Source organism: Haliaeetus albicilla, chromosome 2 (genome assembly GCF_947461875.1).
Source record: "Haliaeetus albicilla chromosome 2, bHalAlb1.1, whole genome shotgun sequence".
Taxonomy (NCBI): domain Eukaryota; kingdom Metazoa; phylum Chordata; class Aves; order Accipitriformes; family Accipitridae; genus Haliaeetus; species Haliaeetus albicilla.
Window position 1 is genome coordinate 38,181,339 of NC_091484.1, and position 26,170 is coordinate 38,207,508.

Sequence of the window (26,170 nt, forward strand, 5' to 3'; positions counted from 1 at the left end):
TTTAGCTTGCTGACATAATGCCCATATTTAATCTTTTAAAACAAGAACAAAATCAAGAATAAAATCAAGAATAAAGATTTCATTTAAGTCATACAGTACATTAATCTTTCAGCAATGACCCAATCTACAGTACTCAAATGCCTGGCATGAAGTCTATTATCTCAGCGTTTAACAAGTGTATAACCAGTGACACAGTAAAAGAAGAGCTCACAATACACAGCTAACACGATGAGTTTAGATTTTCTTCTAAGAGTCCAGCTAGAGTTTATAATACGTGGGTCACTTTTGAACCGTACTTTAATCAACTTTTTTGTTCAGTCAATCTGTTTGGGGCTTTTTTTTCTGTTATATGAGTTTTTCCATTATGTACAGGAAGATTATTTCAAATGAAATTGCACAAGTTAGAATATCTATCTATAGGCATACATGGTCAATCTAACTAAAAATTTAATAAGCAGTAATTACTCAGTCCTGGTTATACATTCCTAAAGGCTTAATAATACAGTTTTAAGAAGAAAAACAAAATAAAACAAAACACAACAAAACATAGTTGTAGGGTGGCAATCTCTGCAAGAAGCCTCCTTCCCTCCCAAAACAACCAAGGGTTAACCGTACTTTCCACATTTACAGAGAAGTCATTTCAGCTCCTAAATAATACAAAACATGTGACTGTCCTTTCTAAAGTTTGAATGGTTCAATGCGTAATTCAGTGAAGCTCTCAAACAAATAATACTGGTAAGATGCAGACTGTTAACAGAAATTAGGACACTATGCCCCGATAGCACATCTGGATAGCAAAATTGTGTGTATCAAGGGGCCGTTACCCAGCGGCTAAAGTAGCTTGAAGCAGGAGGACAACTCTCCCTGCAGCAGCTGCAGCGCAGGGGAAAGGGTGGGCTCTGCTGCTCCTTAGCCAAGGCTAACACCACATTTCCCCCAGCTCTTACTCGAGCACCTGCCCCCTCCTGCTCGGCCCCCTGGCCCGCGCTCCTGACCGCTTTCCCGAGGGGAAATCCCCAGCCCATAGGTGACTGGAGCCATGGCAGGGTGCAAGCCTCCCCTCCCCTGCTTGGCTCCTGATGCTCAGGGGCAGGCAGAACGCCTCTCCTCCAGCTCAGCGGCAGGCACACGCCAGCGCCCATGGACGCGCCGCTGTGCAAGAGATGCTTCGGCACGGCAAGGAGCAGCTCTGCAGTCTGGCGGCTTGCTGGCTCCTGGCCTCAAACTACTGCATACATCCAAATGCAGTAACAAACCGAGAGGTCTCTCCCTCCACAGAGTAGTGTTACCAAATGCTAGAGACCCAGAGAGCTACCTCCAAGGTAAGTTAACTAAACACAAGGTTAATGGAGCATCTTCTTCCCACATTAGCAAAACATAAACGTAACTAATTAACGCAACTGCTTTGACTTCTTTTAATCTCTCTTTTCTGGTGCCAGGTCCTGCTACAAATGGAGAAAACCCATAGAGAGCCGCTTTCCTACATGGAAAAAACAGCAGAATCTTAAGCCTTGAGGATCTGCTTTGTAATTTGCTACTGGCATAAACAACAAAAAAAGTCCCATTTGTTTGTTTGGGTTTTGTGGTGTTTTTTTAAGAAAAAAATCCAGACCATCCAGTGCACCTTCTCTGCACATACACACACACCCACATGCACACACACCAATGGAGAGCTCCAGAAGAACAGGCATAGGAACCACAAAGCCCAGATTGTGAAAAGACATGGGGAATCTCACATTTCTGTTTTCAATTCTTGTTTAGCAATGAAGCAGCAAAATGATGTATTGCAAGAAATAAACGGTCACAGAACACACATACACCCAAACGCTACCATGGATACATTTTTCCCACTTTTTTTTTCTTATAGATGCTGTTATTAATCTGATAGTTTCTTTCTGGCTGTGCTGAAGTTTTTGAAGAGCATCTAGTGCTTCTTTAACCTTTATCAGAATGTAAGAACCTCAGTGGCAATTGACAATCAATCTCATTAGTGCCACAACCAACCATCTCCACTTGAGATTCTCTACGAACCCCTTCTGGAAGCTGAATCTGACTCTGCCCCTTTGGTGCCACTCTGTTGCCTTTTTTTTTTTTTTTTTTTTTTTAAATTAACAAACACAGCATAGTAATGCAAATTTGATGTTTTCTAAAAATTAGAAATGCTCAGATAATTAGTTCAGCAATATGCAAAGTGCATCTATTTGGTTCTTTCCATAGATCACCTTCTGTTGTAAGTTTAAATTCCTTCACAGTTTAAAATATTGTGAAGAAATTATATGTATACTTTATGTATAGAACTATTTATATACATACACATATATACACACAACTCTGTACTTTATATAGCCATAAACACTCATTACGTAACTATTTATATTATATACACATGGCATGAACACACGCTCAGTGAAGAGTTGGTGCAGGCTGAAATCATTCCATCAGGTTTAATGGAATAACAACAGTGAAACCATGAGTGAGTTATCAAGAGACACTGACATACATCTATTAGATAAGTGAAAGACCAATTAAAACAGCTCTTCCATTTTCCTATTAGCGCAGGATTGTTCCCACCCCATTCCATGCTCTGTATGCACATACACAGCTATTTTGCGTTCAGTTTACATGAGAGGGCAGTGGTGGTTATTTTTTCTAAATGAAAGAACAGTCCATATTTACTCCGGCTCATCGCAACCTCTTCTGCAGAAGTGTGGCACAGCTGGGTGTGGACGTCTTGGAGGACTCTGAATGCTGTGCCGCTGTTAGCTGAAAGCACCTGCTGAAGCGTTATTGCATGGTTATGGGACAGCTATCGATTGTTCACAGTCTGTGAACTCTCTCTCTCCAACAAGTGGTACAACTGTATAAATACATATTTTAGCACAAAACAGTTTAACACGAGGCAAGTCCAAGTACAAATGAGACCTAAAGGCCTACGGGTGAACTTTAAAGGCCAAAAGTTCTTCAGAGTGCATGTTGTTTAAGGAACGCAAGTCAGGTAATTTCAAAAGAAGTTTTGTGAAAATAGAGGCTTCATTTGGGTGATTTTTCATGATTAAGGTCCTTAATGCACGGATTAGTGTTTCCTGAAGTGCCTCCACAGAATTGACATTTTCTATTCCGGAGCGATCTAAAAAGAAGAGGGGCGGAAGGGGGGGAAGGGCGGGGGGGGGGGAGAGAAAGAAAAAACAGGGGCAGGGGGAGGGGGAGAGACTGAACGGATGTAGTCTGCAACATACAGCCACTGCAAGAATCACTCACTAAATTAACAAGCACAAGAAAAATTAAATACTTATGCCAAAAGTTTCAAACCCACATAGGAAAAGTCTTTCGAACATTATTTAGATTCAACTGTTTAAAGTATGAAGTTCCTGCTGAACTGGCAGCATTCAATCACCTTTTCTGTAATCACCCATGTTTCCAGAAAAGGACTGATTGAAGCACACACTTAAATTTTATTTTGCTGAATCACAGCTTTCAATGCAAGGAGAGAGACAGGGCACACAGAAGTAAGAATTTCAAACATTTCTCAAGGCTGGACATAGAACCCTAAACTTAAACTGGCTGTTCATATTTCAGGAGGAAATCCCACTCATCAGGACAAGCCACCCTCGTATCTGCACAATGAGACCCCAGGGGCAAAGGGACTACAAGCCTTGACGTGACTGGGCACTATTTCTGAGTGTGTTCTGAAGCACTTACAAAATGAAACATCATGCACCCAAAAATTCCCAATTGAGAAAGAAAAGAAGAATTTCAATGTCAACAAAAATATTATGCTTTCACATACTGCACTCGTCCCACACCCGAAGCATCTCTTTCAAGAGAGCTGTATTTAAGAACATGCCTGTTGTCCTTAGGTGGAACCCAAGTAAGCAGCTTAAATGGATAAATTTTTAAGCAAAACCTAATAACCATGCACAGTAGCTGTTTCTCGCAAGCTGCAGCTAGCCTCTCTTCTTAAATGCTACGTAAATTCAGTGGGGCACAGACATACGCGAGTGACAGACACGAACAGAAATGTGCTTTGATGTGTACACGTACTTAAGCACTTTGCAGAACTGGGACACAGAACGACAACAGCTTTCTGGAGCAGCACTGAGTCAGACTGTACAGTCAGAGTGGGAATCCCTTCCTTATGCTGTCAGTGTCAATCCAATTGGACTTCTCAGGTGAACAGAGTCTAGGAAGTCCTCCTGGACTATTCAGTGCAGTTCCCTACCGCTATGGAAAAAATTATTATATAATCCACTTAAGTATCCATCTTGAAGCAGTTAATGTGTTTTTTTCCTTTAGAAAGATTGTTCCAGAACCTTCTACTCTAACAATTAGTAACTTTGATTAATATCAAACGGTGTTTATTAGCACATATTCCACTCTTCTGTGTAGATTGTCCATTAGGTTTGATAGCTGCTCTCCAAGAGAGCATGAGTAAAGAGATGCCTCTCTGCCTTTATTTAATATCTATCCCACTTGCCCCCCGGCTTTGCAAAACATTTAGGTTTGCTCTATCCTGAACAGGGATGATGACATTTGCACAGAATATGCAAGAGCTCTGTACAGTGACAGCGGTACTTACTACCTTGCTTATGAAAGTAGAAGAACGCAGTCCAGTCTTTCCTGGCTGCCTTGGGTGAGTGACTGTAGCCTCCTCTCTTCAATGAGTCCAAATCTTTCTTCTCCCTCTCAGTCTACTTCCCAGTTTCTCCCAGTGGACAGCAGAAGTTTTTGTTAGTACTACCACAGTAAGAGAGAATAATAGAGGGTGTGTATTTTATGTTCTTCTACCACAAGGCATCACCCTCAGTTAAGAGATTATCTGCTCTCTAGACTTGCACAAACCACATTCAGCTTTGCTTCCACCTTGCTTCTTCCTTCTTCAGTGCCCGTGATCCATCTTGCTATCTTCCCTCCATCTTCAACACATCCAGCTAACTGAAGCCAGAGGTGAAGCATTTTTTTAGTTTTGGAATGGCACCAAGGTAATTCCTCAGTACCATCAGAAACACTCCTACATCCTCACTGTATGGCCCTGCTTCTTCTTTCTTTGCCATGTGACACCAAAACAAGAGGATGTACACAGTTACACACATTCCTTGCTACTACCCCTGCTTCTTCTTTCTGCATGTTCTAAATATCCCTCGTAAGTGTGGTTATTCATCCAGTGTTACGTGGAGATGCTTCTGACAAGTGTTCTACCCACTAGCACTATTTAGAGACTTAAGAACATTTCTTTTTTTCCACTGGTGTTTTTTCAAAAGTTTTAAACAACTGAAAGTCTTTTTAAAAGATTTTTAACTAGTGCAGCATGGTATTTTATATTCTGGATCACACAATCAGGATTCAACAGGTCACACACTCCTGTCTGCTTCTGGAACTGATGTAAAACTTGACTACTGTACCACCTTCCTTTCAATCTTCTCTTGAGTAACTTTCATTCTGAGATGAAGAAGTCTTAATTGGCTTTATTCTTCCACCTTCAGTTCTTCTTCCAGTTACGGCATCTTTTGCCTTTGCCTGCATCTCCATGTCATTCTCTGTGATGCTCTTCCTCAACTCTTCCTCCTTCTCTAATTGAGCTCCACCTCCACCTTATGGGAAATGACTCTCTGGGTCACACTCCTTCTTGAGGGGTAGGGTGCAGGGGATCTGTCTTTCAAGATCAGTTTAACCAACAGGTGCCCACAATCCTTCAGTTCTACAGACACCTTCTCCTCCTGTCAAGCCCTCACATTGCAAGCATCTTCCCCAGGAGCTCTGTTGGGGGCACTTCTGTTCTTCTTAGGTGCCTGCTCAAGCATGAAGCTTGCTCAGTTACTCACTTGTGCAAGTAGTGACTGCAGCATTTCAATTTAGTTGCAAGGTGCAGAGCGAAGCTGATCTGAAAATTGCTGGACTCTCAGTGACCATCAAGGTTACTATTGTGTCTGGAATACCGTAAGAATGCAAGTTCGGGCCCAAACATTAAAAGACTAATGAAGTTGTACTTTATAAAACCCTGGAAGTATTTTGTGAAGATGTCCAGGAAAGCTGTGATCAGACTACAGATCAGATCACAAGATAGCTAAGATAGGTAGTAATAATGTCCAAAACTATGATCTGAAAAATCCTCAGCAGCTGCAAGAAGCCTGAATACCAAACACCTCCTCTTTTTGTCCTGTTGCATGGCTCTGACATTACATGCTGTACATGTTACATACCATGCCTAAGCTAAGCCCTACTGGGAGCTAGCAACAGCATGGAGCAGTGCTCAAAAGGCTGGGGGGGGGGGAGGGGCTGGCTCTGTGCTAGAAGCACATTTAACAGAACAGATACAGCCACTTACATTCAAAACAGGTGGCACAGAGATGGTGATATTCTAGAGCCCAGCAGCTGAGCAAGCAAGAAGAGCGGCTGTAGCCTAGTTATGACATTGCACAAGGAGGGAAGAGGCCTGGTTCTCAGTCATTATTTTAAAGGTTGTCTTTAGTTCTCGTCAATTTAGCTTTTCAAAAATAAAATACGTAAAGCAGAGTCTGGAAAAAGCAGCTAAAACCCGAGGTTTCTCTCTGCTACCTGAACATTTTCACTGACAGACTACAGTGCCATGCTTCCTTCACACTGCCATTCGTTCTGGCTTTTGAAGCTTGCAAACTCTGTACCACCCTCTGCTCGTTACCACCACTTACAAATTGAAGAGGCTACAGCTGCCCCACCCTGTGCTATCACATTTCAGTTAGGCCATACACAAAGCTATTAGACTGAAGTGTCCTACCGTGTTTACAGAGGCTTTGTGTGCCTACAGCACCATGGCTGGGATGCCTCTCCCTGATAAGAAAGATGTGGGTCTAACCCACTCATGTGGAAGAGGTGTACTTGTTCAAGAAGCGAGTGGCCCCAAATGCTGGCTTGTTGTATAAGTGGACACTACTAGTATTCCTGCCTGCTACCTCTAGAGAGCTCCTTACCCAGCAAGCAGGGATTCTGCATCTTGTATTCCAGGCATTATATGCAGAGCTAATGTGCCTAATTTGAGGCTTTAGATAATACTACAGAAGTAGGTGCTTAATCCTTCTTTGAATCTGGGCCAGGGTGTTCTGTATATCCAGGGACTGAAACAAGATATGAGGCCGGTGAAGATGTTAGTGGATTGGCAGACCTTTAGTGGTAAGAAGTCACAATGCAGATGAATAGGGCTTTCTTGCTGACATAGGCAGAGATCAAACTGTTGGATTTAGACTTAAGTAAGATACGCAACTGACTTTAGTGACAACACTTGGAAGTAAAAATACCACCTTATCCCAAGATTTAGGCTGTGCAAGTCAGGAGTAATTTCACTGATGCTGTCCTGTGAAACTTAGATGAGTCAGACAAATAGCTTCTAAATGGCCATCGGGCAGCTATGAGATGTATTTTTGCATTCTATAGAAAGTAGTAGGAAAATATAAGCCCACTGTCACATTTTTCCAGAAGGCAGTATTAGAAAGAGCAGGTATGTAAAAAAGTAAATTACAGGCTGCTCGTAGCTTAAAACCTACTAAATTGCACTTAGACGTGAAATAACAGGGTATACATTTTACAGAAATCTTTTAATAGAGAGCCATATTCAAAATTTGGCAAAGGTGCAAGTTAACTTTCTCTCCTTACCAGCAGATACCAGGACAACCGCTGTAAACAAACTCATTTCCTCATCACTAAGTTGCAGGGCATTTAGTTTCTCACTAAACTCAAACATTGAGTTGAGCAGATCACCAGCTCCCATTGAATGCAAGTCATCCACACTGTACTTCTTTCCACTCAGGAAGGTGACGGTACGTTCCTTTGCATCAAACAAAGATGCAAATCGTACCATTAAAACCTGGTGAAAGAAAAAAAGAACAACAAAAACAGGTAAATATAGGTGGATTTCTAGAAAAGCAGAAGAAAAAAAATTAAACCTTTTAACATCATTCAAACCGTCTCATTAACAACTGTACAAGCATTCTATACAAAAACTGTCAGCATGCTATTGAGCTGTAAAAAACAGTGCAAGCTCTGGCCCAGTAGTCTGAGGGAAACAAACAAGTGAAAAAATTAGTGAGTGGATGCAGGGGAGGGGCTATAGCACATGAAAGGGAAGAAAATTAAAATTTAAGCCTCAGACAGCCTGAGCCACAAAGACACTGCCATTCATAAATATGCCAGTAGAACAACTTGCTTAAGCCACCAAACAGCCAAAGGCATACACAGCATTAAAAGAAATGTTTTCTTGGCCACACTTATGAGGAGCAAAATGAAGGTATTGAACCAGATTCTTGCTTGGCGTAAACTAGAGCAGCTCCATTGAAACAATGCTGCTTTACACCACCTGATGATCTGGCTCACTAGGCATTCTTTGGGAAAGTACCATGCCGCATTGCTGTACCCACAGGAATGTTAATGAGCTCTGGTAAAAGGAGCCACATGTACAGCCTTCAAAAGGCTAGGGAAGCAGGGCTTGAAACGGCACCTGGTCTGTAGCTGCAGCTGGGAATACCCCTTTGGTATAAGCACCTGGACTGGAGCAGGTTGACATGTGCTGAACTTACCCCTCTGGGCTGAAATTTCTCTTGTGGTTTCTCAGTCGTACTGTGAAATGTTTCCCTCTGGAATGGCTTGTAAAGTTTCATTTGCTCATGTTCAACAACCTTATTTACATTTTCAAGGTTTAAGTTGCACAGAACAGCCTTCTTATTTGGAGAAAATGAACCAACTGGCATTGGTTAAAACTTCAGACTTGCTGCAATCTCTTGGTGTGACAGTCGTCTCTTCTCACTTACCCTACATAACTGCATTAATTTAAGTGTTTACTACAGATGAGAGGAGAACCAGGTTTTCAGCAAAGACTAGTGCCTTTGACAAGCTTAAAAAAGGAGGGTTCAAAAAAAAAATGAAAATGTTTGAGAATTCAAACACCATTCATGCACATTACGTGACCCGCTCCTAAATTTTAACAGCCAAATGACATGCAGCAATCTTCATGGAGACATGAGGACTATGTATTATTCACCTTTGTCAGCTAAGCTATACGTCCTTTGACGACATTAACTACAGAGTGCAGAAACCTAGGCAGAAACCTAGGTGCAGAAGCCCGCAGAATACAACAAAAGGAGACAAAGGGCAGACAGACAATGCTGAACTTCTGCATTAGCAGGGACCCACCAGGTGCTCAACAACCTTTCAGTTCAAAATGGTATTCCCCTTACAGAACTGGGCTTTAGAAACATGAACTTTAAATAATGAGCAACCAGTATTAACGCTGGTATTCAAAACTGAAGCCCATGAAGCTGTGCTGACTTAATACTAAGGCAAAGACCTCGCCTATAGATTTCAATGTCACCATTCTAACCCAAGGAAGAACAGTTTAGACTATGGTATAGCACATGATTGACCCATCCCATTTCACTTCAAGCCAGACTCCTATTTGTGCACGCTGAGGATATACCTGATCAACCCTATCACCTAACCATGGCAATGTAAGCAGACAAAAACCTCCACACGGGCAAGTGCTTGCTCACTTCCCCACCACCTGCAGCCAAATCACCAAGTTTGTGAGTCTGTAGAGAAATTGAGTCACTACCTCAATAGATCCAAGGGACTCATTAGCTCTACCATCAACTACATTTGGAGTGGGGGCTTGTGGAGGTGGGGGAGGATCCACCCAAATCCATTCCTTATTTTACAGTCACCGCTGTTTCTGAGCTGGCTCCCATACAAAGCCATGCAAATACCACCACGATATACTGAGCTCCCCAGTACTCTCACTTCTAAGAGGGCTTTTTAGCTTACATGTGTGTGAATATGTATAGCTATGCTGCTTCTGCACCAACATTGTCTCCATGCGTCTTCTTGCCCCCAAACAAACAAGCGCTCCTTGAATATGAGCTGCTGGCAAGCTCAGTGCCAAGACAGCCACCCACTGGTGCCCAAGGGAGCCAAAACAGGCTCAGAGGCAGTACTTTTAGTCAGGTTCTTCTATTAACATGCAGAGGTTGGGATATCCTAGTTTAGTTACGCAGCAGACAGAAGCAACCTTGTATGCACCAGGGTTTCAAGATGCTTCTGCCTCTATTGCAATGGTTTCTTTAATCCTGTTTTGGTGGGTTTTTTTCCCACTGCTCTGCAGCATTGTTTTTTTGGTTTTTTTTCTGTTCCTAAGATGCCACATAGGCCTTTAACTACAGGTACAGCTCACTAACAGAAATCATTTATGTTTCTTATAAATAAGTGAATAGGGATAAGCATACAGCCATACATTATTATTAATTTCCCTGGATACAGACACAGTCAGCAGTTTAAGAGTTTATCAGCAGTGCTTGTAACTGGCAAAAAGGCATACGAATGAGGCTTCAGAAAAGCTTGAGGTGAAGAAAGGCCAAGACAAAACATTTTCTTGCAAAACATGAAGGTTTGGCTTTACGTTATAGGAACAGTTCAAGCCTGATTTTCCACCCTCCTTGAGGGCACTGGACAGTATACCACTTTGCAGAGGAAGGAACCAACATTTTTGTGTAATGTGAACAGCAACATAAGAGGCTGTAGCTGAAGAAGTGAAAATACAGCCCTTAGCTACAGGAGTTGTAGATGAATATTAAAAGGTCAAGAATAAGTATAATGGCAAAAAATACATGACAGCAAAATGGGAGCAACATGGAAACTGACACGCTCCAAGCACCAGGTCTTCCAGTATAACTTGTACCTTCCAACCCAACAATTATCCATTTTAGAACCGGGCTGTATATAAATACAGATAAAAGACCCAACACATTACATGAGAAATGTCTTCAGTTCAGGTAAATTTGAAATCCAGCATCCCTCTTTGAAAGAATAAATCAAGTAAACAAGAGCAAAAGCATCACCAACCCTGCCCACCCCAGAAAACCACAGTATCATTGCATACTTGAGACTTCAGCTCCTCTATCCCTCTATGTTTAAACTTCAAATCCAAATACTTATCAAATGTGCATGGTCCCCAATAGACACGAGTCTGGAAGAGCAACTAAAATCTTAAGTAAAGGTCCCCTGGTGAAGGTCACTAATTATAAAACAGCACCAGGCTCTGGTATCATTCCCAATTTAACACCACTAATTCACATGTATGTCATGCTTGCAAGTGGGTGAAATTAACCGTGAGGACCTGGTGGGATTAGCCTAGAGTAAGTCAGGCTGCAGCTGGTACACAGTATCTACAGAGCTGCAGCAGTACAGCTAGTTATCAGTGTTACTGCTTTGGAGATGGAGGCTTCAGCAATCCCCAGTTCCCAAGAAAGGCTAGTGGTGACTGGTCAGGATGGATACTCTGGCTTTGGCAGGGAGCACAGTGGCAGAAGGAAGGACATGTAGAGGAATGTGTTTGTTGCTCTGTAAAACTTGTAAGTCAATAGATAGCTTTCTAAACTATCCACCCTTCCAGATGCAGTCTGCTTCTCTCCAGGCTAAGCAAAGGTAGCTACCAAAGTAACCGCTGCTATACAAAACCAAGAAACTCCTTGTGAGTCATTTATTAATGCCCAGGGAAGAGGAAAGGGTAAAAGGGCTGAGCACTTTTGAGCTACTTGGAAAAGGGACAGCTCACCAAGATTTGACCAAACAGAAGCACTGGACACCATCAGCTTAAGGAAAGCTCAGAGCTAACATCCATGAACAAGCTGGTTTTGCCCAATATAACCCAGTTCTATTTATTTTTGTTCTTAAGGGGGTCGGACTGATGCACAGCTTTTCAGGTCCGCACTATACACACAGTGGTCTCACCTCAAAGGTCCCAGCCTTCAGAAGATTAACCTGGTCATGCTGGGAGAGATCCCGGAAACCTGGGATGCGCTTGGCAAACTCCACCACTTCCTTCACCGCAGGGGTAAAACTCAGGGAAAACTCTTCCCAGACTTCATGGCCAGACTTGTTTGGGTCCACGTGGGGAGTCTTACTCATTGGGCAGACCTAATGTTTACAAAATGTAAGCAGAAGACAACTCTTAAAGATATAATTCCAAATACTGACAAATACTTTAAAGAAGCAGATTTATTCTTTAAGAAAACTTTGTAATAATGACACAGGGAGAAAAAGTATCAGTATTCCTCAGTCAGGTACCAAAGCAACTAGATTTCTCTCCCTCCCTTTAAAACAAACAAACAATAAAAAATCCATGGCAGTCCATTAGCAGTCTGTTTCTAAATTTGCTGACCTTGGTAACACCAACATTGTTTATAGTAAAAGACTTGAGAGAGCCTGGGTTATGCTACTCTTCCCTGATGCCACTCATGGCTGACATCTGGATTTCTCTTATTTGTATTATCCCTGTAATCTCACAGTTAATCGTGATTTCACAATCAATCAATTGTAATCTCACAGTCACTACTACGTTCACTCTCATATATCTTTCTTGTTTTGCAGGCAGCTAAAGTGATTCAGTCAAGGTGACAAAGGTGTCAACACCAGACCAAGGAACTGAGCCTTGGTTTACCTGAGTCACAAGTTTACATCCTCATTACCAGAACAACCTTCCTCTCCTACGTGTTTGCTTTTATTTGTATCACTGAAGGAGGACCAAGGAACTGGTATTCCAATTTTGCTCAGTCACAAGATGACAAAATGCTCTTTCTTTTATACATACAGCAATTTTTTGTAGCAAAGTCTGAATCCACTATAATGAGATGAGACGTATCAGTCAAGGCTGACTGCCGATAAATTCCCTCTATAAAACCCAACCAGACACTCTGAGATACTTTCAGTTCTGCTTTCTAAAATTTACATCTTTTAATGAAGTTTAAATCTTTTAATATTAATTTCACCTATCATCATCAAGGACAAGAATTCCTTTTAAGTATTCCTCACAAGTATACTATTACTGTGTATGTAATCCTACATAATGTCAGCAAAGCAAATAGAAAGCAGTGAAATAGATTAGTAATTCCTCAGAGCTATGCTGCTTTTGCAGGGCATCTTGACTAATTGCCTAGCAATTCTTTGCATGGAAGGTCCCAAGATCCATTACAAGAATATAGTCAACAGGTATATATGCACCTGCATGTGTATGAATTTGGCAACAGCTAGGGAAAACAAGATACAGATACACATTTCTGGAGTTTTTGTGCTTTTTTTTTTTTCCCAAATATCAGTTACTAACTGGGCAGTCAATATGCAGAAAGCTCTCCCCAAAAGACAAAAAACAGAATTGCAGATTTCTTGGTTCAGCTGTGAAACACAACATCATTTGTGTGTGTGAGGACAATGCCCAAAACCAAACAATTACTTGTGGGGTAGAGGGGGACCTTTTCCATAAACTGAAAATCATGAAATATTTTGGCAAAAGGAAAGGTCTAGGCACACAACCAGAAGCACAGCAGACACTAGCCACTGCTCTGTCCACGATACTGCAACAGTTCACACAGGTATTGTAAAAAATACAGCACTCTCTGAAAATAAGGAATCTCTGGTTCGGCACCCCGCTCTGAATTGGACACAAAAAGCATCTCAACTCATCCCACAATGGTTTACCCTAACCCCCAGGCACTCAGTCCCAAGGGGAAAGTGCCACTTTCACCCGCTGTATATTTTGTCTAAGCTCTCTTGAGAGACCTCTGCCCAAGAGTCATAGAATCACAGAATATCTCAAGTTGGAAGGGACCCATAAGGATCATCAAGTCCAACTCCCTGCTCCTTGCAGGACTACCTAAAACTAAACCATATGACTAAGAGCATCATCCAGACACTCCCTGAACTCTGACAGGCTTCCTGTGGAAGCAGTTGTCAGCTTGTGCAGTCACTAGGTCTCTTTAGAGGAACCTCTTCAGGAATGACCTGCTCTGCTTTTCTGGTTGTGGGGGTATGAGTGAAAAAACTAAAGCCCTGAACATCTGTCTCTGTACTGGTTCAGAGCCTAATTACACTCCCTTACTGCTACTGACTCATTTTGGTCAGATTCTGCTCTCATCATGTTCTCTGGCAAAACCCTCATTCACGTCAGGGACGCAGGGCGGGGGGGGGGAGGCGGTCCTGCAGTGCTCTGTTGGATTCGGTTTTGTTTCCTCACCGCTGGCTGTGTGAAACCTCCCTGCAGCTGCTATGCACAGGTCAAACTGACTGGTTGGGCCTCTGCAGGCAGCGCCACTCCCTGCCTGCCCATACTGACAGGTTTAACCTCTGCTTCTCAGGAGTGCCAAGAATGCTGCTGTAGTGACTCCACATACTTTCCCTGCAAGGAAGAAAGGTTGGGAATGATTATTATTTGCCATGGTGTAGTGCTCAGAGTCTGCAATTAAGGTCAGAGCCTGCTAGGGATGGCATGGTCCACATATGCCGTAGCTGAAGAAGAAAAAAAACAACGAACCAACCAAAAAGCCCCAACAACAACAGAAGAAATCCAACATCAAAACAAACAGCCTTCACTGTGCAGAGACTTTCAGGGGCCTTCAAGAACCTGTGAAGAATCTTTACAAACTAGGAGGAAGGAAAACATCGGCAGCTCGAGTACTTCAGAAAGGTCAGGGGCTCGCACTTCTCAACAGGAGTGCAGAATGAGAACGAGGATGTTATGTTCTCTCATCCCAGGCGGTTCCAGTGATAAAGGACAATCTATTTTAAGGGGCTTACAGAACCAGTTGCCTGAATGGCAGAGAAACAGTGGCTGCAAGGCAAATGGGAGGGACCTGTTAAGGAAAGGAAAAAAAAACCAAACCAAAACACAAAACCCATATGCAAGAAAACGGGAAGCATCCTTGTTAAGAATTCAGTGAGAAAATGCTCTAGCAAAGTCATCTAAGGTATCCGTAAGCATGTGCAGAGCCTCGCTTGTGTAAGTACTATAGAAAAGACCCTGAACTTCTCTCAAGTGGTTTAGCTGTGCAACTTCCTCCTGCCTCTGTTCAGATCTGAAGATGTTCTAGGGCAGAAGGATGCATAGCCTGTGGGTCCCATTAAGCCTATATTTCACACTGCCTGTAACAGAATCAGCCTATCCCCATTAAAACAAAACAAAACATCCCCCTGCCCCCCTCCCCCAAAAAACACCAGCCTACCCAGCAGGAGAGATTTTAGAACACACTAGCAAGGTGTGCAAACAGACTGGCTTAAAATCCTAGCTCTGGGGTCTCACCCCAGAAATTTACTCTGAATACCTTTAAGAAAAATACAGCATATCTGACTGTGTAGATTATTTTAAAGTGAAGTCTTCAAGAGGATTGAGTGAAGAAGGGAATTTATGAACTCCTAACATGTATTTCCATTTTTACGTCAAGCCAGTTAAAAAAGCTATGAGTTTTCTTCAACCAATGCTCTTTGACATCAGTCTACTTTCAGTTTGCTAAAAAACGAGCCAAGAAACCCCATCACTTGCATGATTTCAAATGCTCCACACAACTCGCGCCATTATTCTCCTTCATCACAATTTGTGCTATCAAACTTGTGTCACCATGAAAAGTTTCAGCAGTTGTGCCAATTATGTACAGCTGGATCACATGCATCACTAAGCCTTTCACTAAGTCAAAGCAAACAATCGATATCAATATACCAGATGCATTCTTCCTCCAGTGCTGCAAGAATAAGTGGTATTCTTGTTTGGAGAAAAGCTGTCTTCTGGGATCCTATCACAAAGTCGCTGAGTATAACCACTGGTGAAGTTCATACAGTGGCCATTTGTGAAACACATGGCATGCCCACTTGGATAATGCATTGCGCTTCTCCCTTTGTACTGTCCACCAAGGTGGTGCTCACTTTCAGGGTACTGAGGGCCACCGAGCCCACCAACACAGTGCTCGCTGCTCAAGATGTACGGCTCAGTGTTCTTTGACACTCTCTCACCACTCTGGGACTGCATCATCTCTGCTGGGTTTTGGGACTGTTCTTGGTTGTACATGAAAGTGTCTTTGTGGGCCCTAGTGACCATACCGATCACTTCTTCCTTAGCCATGTCAGTGCTAGGAGGGGGAGAAGGGCTTTTGATGGTTTCCCGCTCTTGTTTGGGCTTGGAGGAAAGGTCTTCTTGAGGTGCTTGATCTTGATGTTCTGTTAATGCTTCATTGGGTAAGTGACCGCTGAACTGGCTGTTCATCATGGTTTTCATGGCACTCTGCATTTCAATCAGCATCCTCTGTTTTTCACGTTTGGGAATACGGCCAAATCGAACAGCTACCAAGGTGGAGAAATGAAAAGGGGGCGGGGGGGGAGAAAAAAGTCAATCCTGAAAGTGTTAGCAGCAGACATAGGCATCAAACCAAAGTGAAAAACCAACAAGAACACACACAAAATACACACCCCAAACAATAATCTTGCCTTTTAAGGGAAGACTTTAACTGCTCTCACCAATACTACAGCAGAAGTATTACTACTGAAGTCAAGGAGCTTCCTGAGCATAGGACAGGCACAAGATATGAATTACATGCTGCTGTTTACAGAAAAGAGAAGGCAGCTCTAAAGCACATAATCTCTAAAGCTTTTTCCCCTTTTGCTACAAACCTGGCTATGGACTATACGCGCAGTTGTGTTAGTTAATTAAGTGTCAGGCCTTAAGATTGGATCAATTAAAACAGTACAATTTTGTGAGCTGACAATTAGCTGAATTTAAACACAGTTCATATCATATTTGAATATAAGTCCTACAAGACAGCTCCTCATGGACCAATTATATAACTTGCCAAAACAATTAAGAGCAACAATGCTGAATGAAGCTTACCTCGGCACATTTTCCTGATAACTTTGCCTTGACAAGGACATTTTCTGCTGGCAAGGGGAGGGGCATCATTGTGGCTGCAGCCCTTTTGACCCTGTCCTAGGGAATCCACAACTGCCTCTACTATCCTGTCCAACCACAGCCTTACAAGGGCTTATAACCAGTTTCGACTGATGTAATTATGTTCATGCAGTAGTCCATCATTAATGTAACTAAATCTCTTTCATTAAAGCAGGTGCAACCTTATGCGCAAACAAGCGCCTAGGGGATGAAATAACTCCTATGCACGACAAGAACTCGGAACAATTATTTAAAATAAGTTTTAACACTCCACCCACTAAATTATTAACAGCCCAAGATTCCTAGTTCTTGTGAAATAAACACCCAGAGAAAATTAAAAAGTGAAACAGAAGGAAGAGTTCTGGTTCATGACAGTAAGTTGTAGCAGACTAATGAACTACACTTTCAGCATCATGTTTTAAAAAAAGTCACAAGGAGTGGATAGCCAGCAAGGTGGTCAGAGACACAGCTCAATATTACCCTTTCCTCCTTGCCTCCCCCCTCCCTCCAAGAAAAAAAAAAAAAAAGAAAGAAAAAAAAGAAAAAAGAAGAGCAGATATATGTTCTCCCCATGTACCCAAACCTAACTCTTTAGGCTCTATAATGATTACTCTAAGGCTATCAGCTTGGGCAGAATTCCCTTTCATTGAAAAAGCAACATTAACAAAACAAAACAAAAAAGAATAGAGTCTTGTTCAGATTCAGGCAGGATACAGCTATAAATATTAACTCATTAAAACAAAACTGAGACTCTTCTTACAACCGTCTCCCTAACAGACCACTGCAGCACATCCCACTGCACTAGCCTCCAGAGATGGGAGGACACCTCTGCGGCCAGTATTACGTTACCAGTTCAGGACAGCCACGGAGCAAGAAGGCAAGCTGATCTAAATGCTCTTGGACAGGGAACCTGTCCCTGACAATAGGGCTGGCTGTGTTTTCTGCCGTTAAGACCCTTAGCAATCAGTTTTGAGGTGGGCAGCAGATTCCCTCTCAGAGGATCACTGCTTAGTAGAGGAACGTACCATCTCTTGACATCCCAACAGACAGGCATTTTTTGAAACGACACTGCTGGCATCTGTTCCTATTCATTCTCATTATAGAGCAGTTATTATTCTTCAAGCACTTCTTATACTGGATGTTTTGCTGAATGCTTCTTCTGAAAAAACCCTGTAAACAAACAAGCAAACAAAAAAACCCCACAACTATTATTACAGCACATGTCAAATCCTCCTGCCAAGATTCACCTCTCAGCAAGCACAGAAAACCTCACTGCATCTCATCAGCTGCTTCAGAGCCATCAGCCCCAAGTGATTTTAAAGAACTTGCTACTCCTCATGACTTACTTCCCCTTCATGTGTGATCTGTGTATAACACAAACTAGTTATGATTTATAACTATAGAATATGCTAAGTTGTTCCCTGCATAGTCAGCACCTAAGAGCAAAGTATCTCCAGAATTACCTCTATCACTGTACTGACAGTTTATAAGATATGCCCTCAATCTCCTAAGTGCAAAGGTGAAAGTCAAAATCAGGTCTTTTTACTTCAATCTCCACTGTTTGGCAACAAAACCATCCTGTTGCACCATATGATCTTCAAAGGCAGTTCTTTCACATAACCCTCAAGTTGATAAACTCCTTCACAGAACATAAAGTCTGCAGTGTTACAGTATCAGAAAATACAGCTCTACTGATACGCGAACATGCAAGCACCCAGTTCTGGCTTTCCCCATAGTAAAGAATTGCTTTTTCCAAAGCTGTTTTGTTCTGCGTCCCAGCCCAGGTGACAACTCACACCCACTATCTCTTAATGCAATTAACATTCACATGTCTTGCGTGACATGGTCCTTACCACCTCTGTCTCCAGTTCTGGTTCTCTGCTGTGCACTCCAGGTCAGGGAGGATCAGACAAGGGGCAAGAACAAAAAGCATTCAGAGTTTGAAAAACGCTGTGTATTGCTAAGTGGTTTGCCTTTTCCTACAACTTACACACTGTCTGAAATTTCTCAGGTTTAACAGAGAAGCATCCTGGGGTTTTTTCGGAAGTATCGCCCCTCTTCCCCTATGTGGGGAACTTGAGCATTTCACCAACAGAAAGGTGAGCAGAAATATAGCTCACCTTGCAGCCCTCACAGGCATGAACACCATAATGAAATCCTGAAGCGACATCTCCACAGACTTTGCAAAGAAGAACCATGCCATTAAATTCTAGAATCAGAACAGAAAAGTCAAGGATATAGAAAACCAATGACAACTGCAGGAACATGTTTCCAGCTTTTAAAACCTGGACTAAAAGCAAATTACGTCAGGTCAGCTCAACATACAAAAAATACAGCAGAGGAACAGACAACAAGAATGTACAAAACCCCTGAACAGTTCAGAAGGTACCAGTACAAGGGAGAGGGGAAAAAAGACAAACATGAAGCACTCAACAGAATAGGGAGAAAGCACGTATTCACTGGACTGTCAATCATGGTAGCATTGTACTCAACTGTAGAAAAAGAAAGTCTGCTTACATTTATGCACTTTTAAAAGGCCCATTTAGTTAACTAGGCCACCAAAGTTCGGGTTCAATCTGTTTTTCCATCAGGACAAGTAAGGCCATATAAAGGCTACTGTTTCCCCAACAGAGAATAAGCATCCTTTCTTAAAAACAGAAATATTAAAGGACACTTTCTTTTATTATATATTGTAAACAAGCCATACACTCTACCTATTTGATAACAATTTAGGACTGGTAACTCAGCCACATCTACATATGTAAAGACTACTCATTTGAGTGCATATCCACAATGGCATGCTTACACCCTTGACCTTGAAAATACCTTCTCAGCCGTCTAAAGATACTCATGGTTTGGGTTTTTTAAATTTTTCCCCACCTATTTTATTTCAGCTTGCAAAAAAAGATTTTTTTTGGAAGTCTTAAGTGCTGGTCTAACATTGGTTTCACTGAAGCCAATGGGAATTTTACTAGTGACTTCAGTAACCACAAAGTTACCTTAACAGTGAGCAACAGAGACAGCTGGAAATACTCCCACAGAACCATATTCTACCAGAAGAGCAATTTATTTGACGTTTATTTGACATTTGGGTTTCATTTGTAAAGAGGAACTAAAACTTTTTTTTAAAGTTTTGAAAAAAACCAAACCACAAAATTTCCTTTTTTTTTTTTTTTAAACAGACCTAGTACTGAGCTAAAAATGTTATCTATCTATACATCTGAACAGTTTTCATCTTCAGGAACCTCTGCCCTGATATCAAAAACCTAGTTGCTAGCAAATTTTTAAGAGGAAGTAAAGGTTCTTACTAAGAACTTAGGGTAGGAACACATTAAAAAAAAAAAAAACACACAAACAAAACCCCAACTTTTTAAGGTAGAACTGTTAGATACTTATTCTAGCTTCGTAACAATTCAAAACAATAAAACAATTCTGCCAATAAAAGAATTCAGCCTTCAAAAGACTAGTGTAAATTCCAGCTAAGTGTTTACTGAAACACTCATTCCAGCACTTAGTTTGATTCCTACCCTTCCAAAACTGTTCAAATATAGTTCTTTACTGTCAATCTTTTCTGATCACCAAAAAAAAGTGTGAAGCAAATAGCTGGAGCTAGATTGTTAAATGCATTTTAAAAGGCTGTTAGTTCCAGCTTACGAGTACTTTTGTTTGCTACATCTACAAATTAAAACTTGGAATCAAAAAGATAAAGGTCCCAGCTACAGCTATGTAAATATAATACAATGTTTTGGTAATCTATTTATTTTGTTCCTCAAAGAAATCTGGGGGGAGGAAAGGTGGAGGGGAAGGGTAGGGAGTATGAAAAACAGAGAAACTAGATTTGCAAGACAGCTCCATAAATACTCCTGAAGGCAATTTCTGATTACTATTACCTTTATTTCATTGCATCTTTTTAACCAAGTGTTTGATTTTTATTAAGATCAGTTTTCACTAGTGAAAATCTGAAGTAAAGCTGGACTGTATTTATGGACTGTTTGAAGTTAGCAGCAATGGGACCTCTATCTATTAGCATTTGTATGGCAATACTATACGTACTACTATACATATAATGCAAAAAAAGATAAAAATGGAGGCTTTGCTATGTGCCTTCACAGCAAGCTACGCAGAGGACCTGCTTGTAATATATGGGGTTGTAATATATAAGGGGAAAATGGTGGTTTCAGGAACCAGCACCAAACATACTTGTGACTCCATTATGGCCTTTTGTCAAACCAGCAACACTCGACTGGTTTGTTTTAATAGTCTCCTCCAGCCGATCGCTCTTCGGTGCCCCGTCAGAGCCCTCACTGCTCCGACTGTTGCAGCCGCCTTCCGAGGAGGAGCTGTTCGGAGAAGATGGTACAGGCGAAGAGGACGACTGGAAACCACTGTCTGAGCTCTCGCTGTGACATGAGGCTGGGCTAGATGCCGAGCTTGAAGAGCTGATGTAAGCTATCACACCCCCTAAGGCAAGAAAAAAAAGGCGGCACGTAGTGACATAACAAGCAGACATGCACCGCTGCCATGTGAGCCACGCCATGACCCAGCACCACCAGACCCAGCCATCACGTGTTCCTGGACGCCCTCCTTTCCCTCGCTCCCTCCAGCTTGCTTCTCTCCATTTGTTTTCAGCGGCTGACCTCTCAATCTGCCCCATCCCCTTCTCCTGATTTATCAGAATTCCTCCGATCCAAGTCGAGATGAAACAGCAAAAGCAAAAGATGGAGCAACAAGCCATGGTGGCTGGCAGGACAGGGCAGCGGGGAGAGGGCACAAGGCGGCCCAGGGAGGGTTTCTCTGGTCACCCTCCGAGCAGAGCTCATCTGGAGCCACAGCAAAGACAGGATCTTACAGCACTGTGGAGCCAGAATGCAAACAAGCTAGGTTAGGGACAGAAATAGGGCAGAGAGAAAGACTTCATGCAGGCTACGCGCCAGAGGCACAGAAAGGAAAGGCTGGGAGGTGCTCACGATGCAGAAGGGAAGGGGGCAAGGGAAAGAAATAGCGCTGCAGCCTGGTTAGCCTACTGAACGCCATTTGTCTGACTGCAAGCCTTTGTAGCGTTTCTAGTAGCAGCTAAACTCCGACTGCCAGGCTGCTATTTGCAAACAGTCTCTGTCCTGCAATCTGACACACTTGAGAATCCCTCAGATGAAACAGCTTTTTGTCCTCAGGCAGACCTGGGAGCAGTTCTGGCTTTTCACAGGCTCCTTTTTCTTGCTCTTAAGCAAGAAAAATTGTTTTCACTTCATTTGAGTTTGTCTCCAAGAGTCGGCATTTCAAAAGTCAATATAAAAACATTTGATATTTCACACAAAAATTTCAACAACGAAAGCCACGCAACCGTTTAAATAAACTCCACTTAGCATCTTCCCTGCTTTATGCCTGTATTGCTCTGTAAAGTCTCTTCACAGATGGCTCAGGAGATTGCAGCAAGGAACTCCACACACCAGTAAGAATTAAAAAACTTTAGAACAGCCATGCATTGGCTTCTTCTGGAGGAAAAAAAGCATTGGTGTCAGTTGAGTCCTTGATCAACTGAGTTGGCATGGCAGGTCGGGGCTGTAGCCCCTTACATCAGACATCACCTCCTCACAGATAAAGGCTGTTACACCTATTAGGCAGCAGTGTTATACAACCCTGGAAATATCACTGCTCGCAGGCAGAAATTCTGACTTACAAGTTTTCATTACTTTGATCAGCTGTAACGGTCCTCTTAGCATTTCTGCGGCGGCTTTACTGGCTCATTTCCTCTTTAGCATTTAATTTTTTCTACCAAGGAAACCGCCGCCAACACCCTGAAGAGCGTGCAGCCGAGAAGCCCCCGGCAGAGTCGCCGCGGAGCAGAAGTCAGACCAAGTGGTTGTGCGACACGTGCGCTACACGCAGACTGCTCCTCACGTTCCTGGACACAGGCGACCCTACACCCCACCAGAGCGGTCATTCCTGGACGGATTTTTAAAAAAAAAAATCCTCCACGCAGCGTAGCACGCGTTCGGGATCATTTTTCTGGAGAAAGGAGGGTTGCAATGGACACGCAGGTCCCGCAACAGCATGAGAAAAAGACGGCGTCAAACGCCCGCGCTCGTGTAAGACACCACCGCCTGTTTGACGGGGTCCTGCCGTCCCCTGGCGCCATACGCGCCTCTGCCCGGTGCCGGCTCGAAGCTCACAGTCCGCCTGCTCCAAGGGAGGCACCCGGCGCCTCAGCAGGCGCCATCCTTATCTGCAAGGGGCAGAGCAGGGCACGCGAACACGGCTCCTGCGGCGAGCTCCACGCTGCCGCCTGGCCCCGCCGCCTTTAAACCCTGCCTCATAAAAAGAGAGGCTCTTTTCCCTCAAGGGCAACACACCAGTGTCCGAGGGGAGCACGGCAAGGGTACGCCTGTGGGGGTGCGCGCCCCTTGTCTCCTGAAAGCCCGGGGAGCCCCAGATGGCTGGGCTGCTCCCGCACCCTAGAGAGCCTGGCAGTCTTGCCCGCGTCACAGTCAAGATTCCCGATACTTTCGCTATTTTACAAGTTACGTCTCGCTACGGGCCCCGTTTTTGTTTGACCCGCGGTTAAAAGCTGAATCTCACACACAGCACGGGGCGACAGCTCCGAACAAAGAGCCCGGGCAACGGCGATCTCCGCGCACCCACCCACGCCGGTACCCCGCAGGAAGGGACCCCCAGGCTCGGTGGAGAAGGCGGCCCCGGGTCCGTAAACCGATGGGGCTTTGCGCCGGGAACGGGGCGGAGGGTGCCGAAGCAAGGCCTCTCGGCCACGGCGCCGCGGCGGGGCCCCGCTGGGCGGAGTCGCGAGGACCCCCGGGCCTTCGGGTCCTACCTGGCGCGGGTTTACTTAAGGCGGGGGGGAGCCCCGTAACGTGCACGTACTTGATTTCCACAGAGGTTTAGGAAGTTGTAACGGCGCGGAGGCGCCAAGGAGGAGGCGAACTGGATACGGTACGAATAGTTTCAGCCGGCGCCAAGGACGCCGCCGCCGCAGCGGGGGCTCCCCGGCCGGCACCCCCGACCTCGCCTATCGCCCCCGTTAACAAAGCACGAAAGCAAAGCGGGGAGGGGGGCAGCGGGGTCGCCCCGCCCGCCCTGCCCATCTCCTGCCGCCCCGCGGGGCCGGGGCCGCGGCTTTCCCTGCCGTCAGGCGGAGCCGGGCTGGAAAGGCCCTACGCCGCGCCGCGGTGTCCTGCCCTGCCCCCGGCCGCCCCCTCCCCGTTACACAACGCCGCCCCCGTGCACCGGGCCGGTCCACGTGCGGGGCGCCCGGGCAGCCCCGCCGCCGCCGCACACGGCCGCGCGCGTGCCGGCCCCGCGCCCCCGCCGCAGCGCGTCCCCCGCCCCTGCCAACGGCCGCTCCCCCCCCCCCCCGCCGCGCTCCACCGCGGCCTCGCGCGGCGGAGGCGGGGCCGGGCGCCGCGGGGGGCGGGGCCGCCGGCGCCGCAGCGGCGCGGCCCCACGTGTCCCCGGCGCGCCCCTCCGCCGCCGCCCCGAATGTAGGTCACCAAAACAGCGGCCGCCCGCCCGCCTCACGTGTCCGCGCCGCCAGCCGCCCCGCGCCGCCGCCCCGGCACTATTATGCAATCCGCGCGTCACCGCCCCGCACGGCCAATGAGCGGGCACGCCGCGCGGAACGTAAACACAGGGCGCACATGGCTCGCCCGGCGGGTCCATGTGAGGCAGCGCGCGGCCGTCCCGGCCACCAGCGGGGCCGGGGCCGGGCGCCGCCGCCGCCCTCCGCGCTCCCCCCGCCCCGCGGCGCCCCGGCCGGCCCCCGCCTGTACCCCCCCACCCGCCCGGCCCGCCGGGACGACCGCGCAGAGCCCCCTCCCCCGCCCCGGCCCCGGCCCCTGCCCGCAGCGGCCGCCCCGCCGCTTACCCGCGCTGACTTCCATGGCGGCCTCCTCCCGCAGGGGCAGGGGCGGCGCCGCGCTGGGCGCCGGCAGGGCACGGCACGGCTGGGCTCCGCTCGGCAAGGCAAGGCACGGCTGCGCTCGGTCGCTGTCTCCACGACTCCGTCCCCGCCGCAGCCCTACATGCAGCGAGCGGGCGGGCGGGAGGCGGCCGCGCTGCCGCCTGTCAGAGCGGCGGCTGCCCCTTTACAACAAAAGCGATCGGGAGCCGCGCAGAGTGCGGCACCGCCGGCCGCCCGCCCCGCCCCGCCCCGCCCCGCCCCGCCGGCCGGCCCCGCCCCCGACCGCCCCCCTCACCCAGTGACACACTTTCCGCGCCGCCCGGGCCGCGGGCGGGAGCGCTCACGTGCGGCGGGCGCGTGCGGGCGGGCGGGAGGCGCGTGGGGCGGCGGGGGCGCTGCGGCGGCGGGGATTGCCGCGGGGGCGGGGCTGGCACGGGCACTGCGGCGGCGGGCTCGCGACGCGGCGGGACCTGCTCGCGACGCGGCGTGGGGGGGGGAGAGGAGGGTGCGCGGAGGCCCCCGCCGCGGCGTCGCTGCCCCCCCCCCCCCCCCTTTAGCTGGGCGCGGCGGGGGGGAGCCCCGCCGAAGCCACCTCCGTCGGCCGGGCCGCGCCGCTGCTGCAGTCGGCGCGGCGCTCGCCCACCGCGGCTGCAGCGCAAGTATGTGCCCGTGCCCGTGCCCGTGCCCGTGCCCGTGCCCGCGGCGCCGCGGGGCACGGTGACGGCCGGCGGTGTCAGCATCCGCCGGCGGGCTCCTCCGCCGCCGAGCATCGGCAGGAAATGCCACTGCTCTGATTGCTGCGGCTAATGAGCTCTCTCCTCTCCCGACCAGGACGTGGGGCAGTTCCGAGCACGGGTGCGCCGTCCCCTCTCAGCCGCTTGTTTCCTCATTGCAGGGGAAAAGGAAAATCCGGGAGAGAGCCCTTCGCTAGCGTGCACACGCCAGTTCAGCCTAAATAAACGCAGCCAAGTCTCCCGGCACAGCCCTCCCCCCGCCAATAGCCCCCCGAGGACCTACTGCACCGGGGGGGGGTAAAGCAGGGGTGTCTCCGCCCGGGGGGGGCCGCACCCTCCCCCATCTCCCGCTCCCAGAAGGGAACCCACAAAAAAAGACCCGCCACGACAACAAAAGGGGGGGTACGCTCTCCGTTAAGTGAAGGCAGAGCCCAAAATGAAGCTCCGTCCTGCCTCGGCCCTCCGGGAGGCAGAAGGAGACGCGTCGCGTCACGGTGTATTTCGACCTCCAGGATGAGAGGGAGGCAGCGGGGTTAAATGAGGCTAACGAGCGGAGGTTAAACGCAGCTAAATGTAGTTTACCACCTCCTAATTTGGGTGAGTTTCCTCTCTTCTCGAATGAGGTAAACAGGTCAGTTTGGGCGAGCTTCCTCACTTCTCGAATAAGGTAAACGGGTGAGTTTTCCTGTTTTTCCACCCGTGGCTGAGCGGCCGGGAAGCATCCAGCTTTCTTCTTGGTCCACAGGCAGCCCCCACTGCCATCTCCAGGCCGTCCAGCCCCCAGCCCTCGTTTCCTACAGCAAAACT

The 26,170-nt window shown here is 46.4% G+C and overlaps 1 protein-coding gene across 2 annotated transcripts; it reads right to left on the bottom strand.

The window, feature by feature from the left end:
- On the bottom strand, positions 1–24,889 carry NR1D2 (nuclear receptor subfamily 1 group D member 2). 2 transcript variants are annotated; one of them, XM_069771559.1, is made up of 8 exons: positions 24,594–24,889; positions 20,918–21,178; positions 18,838–18,926; positions 17,743–17,887; positions 15,500–16,116; positions 11,746–11,931; positions 7,624–7,834; positions 1–3,127 (listed from the first exon to the last, which is right to left on the bottom strand). In XM_069771559.1, the coding sequence occupies exons 1-8, from the start codon at positions 24,607–24,609 to the stop codon at positions 2,931–2,933; spliced, it is 1,722 nt and encodes a 573-aa protein (XP_069627660.1). In that variant the 5' UTR covers positions 24,610–24,889; the 3' UTR covers positions 1–2,930. The 2 variants fall into 2 exon arrangements, with proteins under 2 accessions (XP_069627660.1, XP_069627651.1); XM_069771550.1 differs by lacking the exon at positions 24,594–24,889 and adding an exon at positions 22,059–23,392.
- Positions 24,890–26,170: the final 1,281 nt, after the last annotated feature.

Excerpts from the sequence above, each read along its gene's own strand:
- NR1D2 (XM_069771550.1), bottom strand. The coding sequence starts at position 22,083 with ATGCTAAGTGGAGTTTATTTAAACG. Across the intron at positions 21,179-22,058 it reads AAGTGGAGTTTATTTAAACG|GGGGTGTGATAGCTTACATC; the intron begins GTTGCGTGGCTT and ends TTCTTGCCTTAG. Across the intron at positions 18,927-20,917 it reads AGGCCATAATGGAGTCACAA|AATTTAATGGCATGGTTCTT; the intron begins GTATGTTTGGTG and ends TTCTGATTCTAG.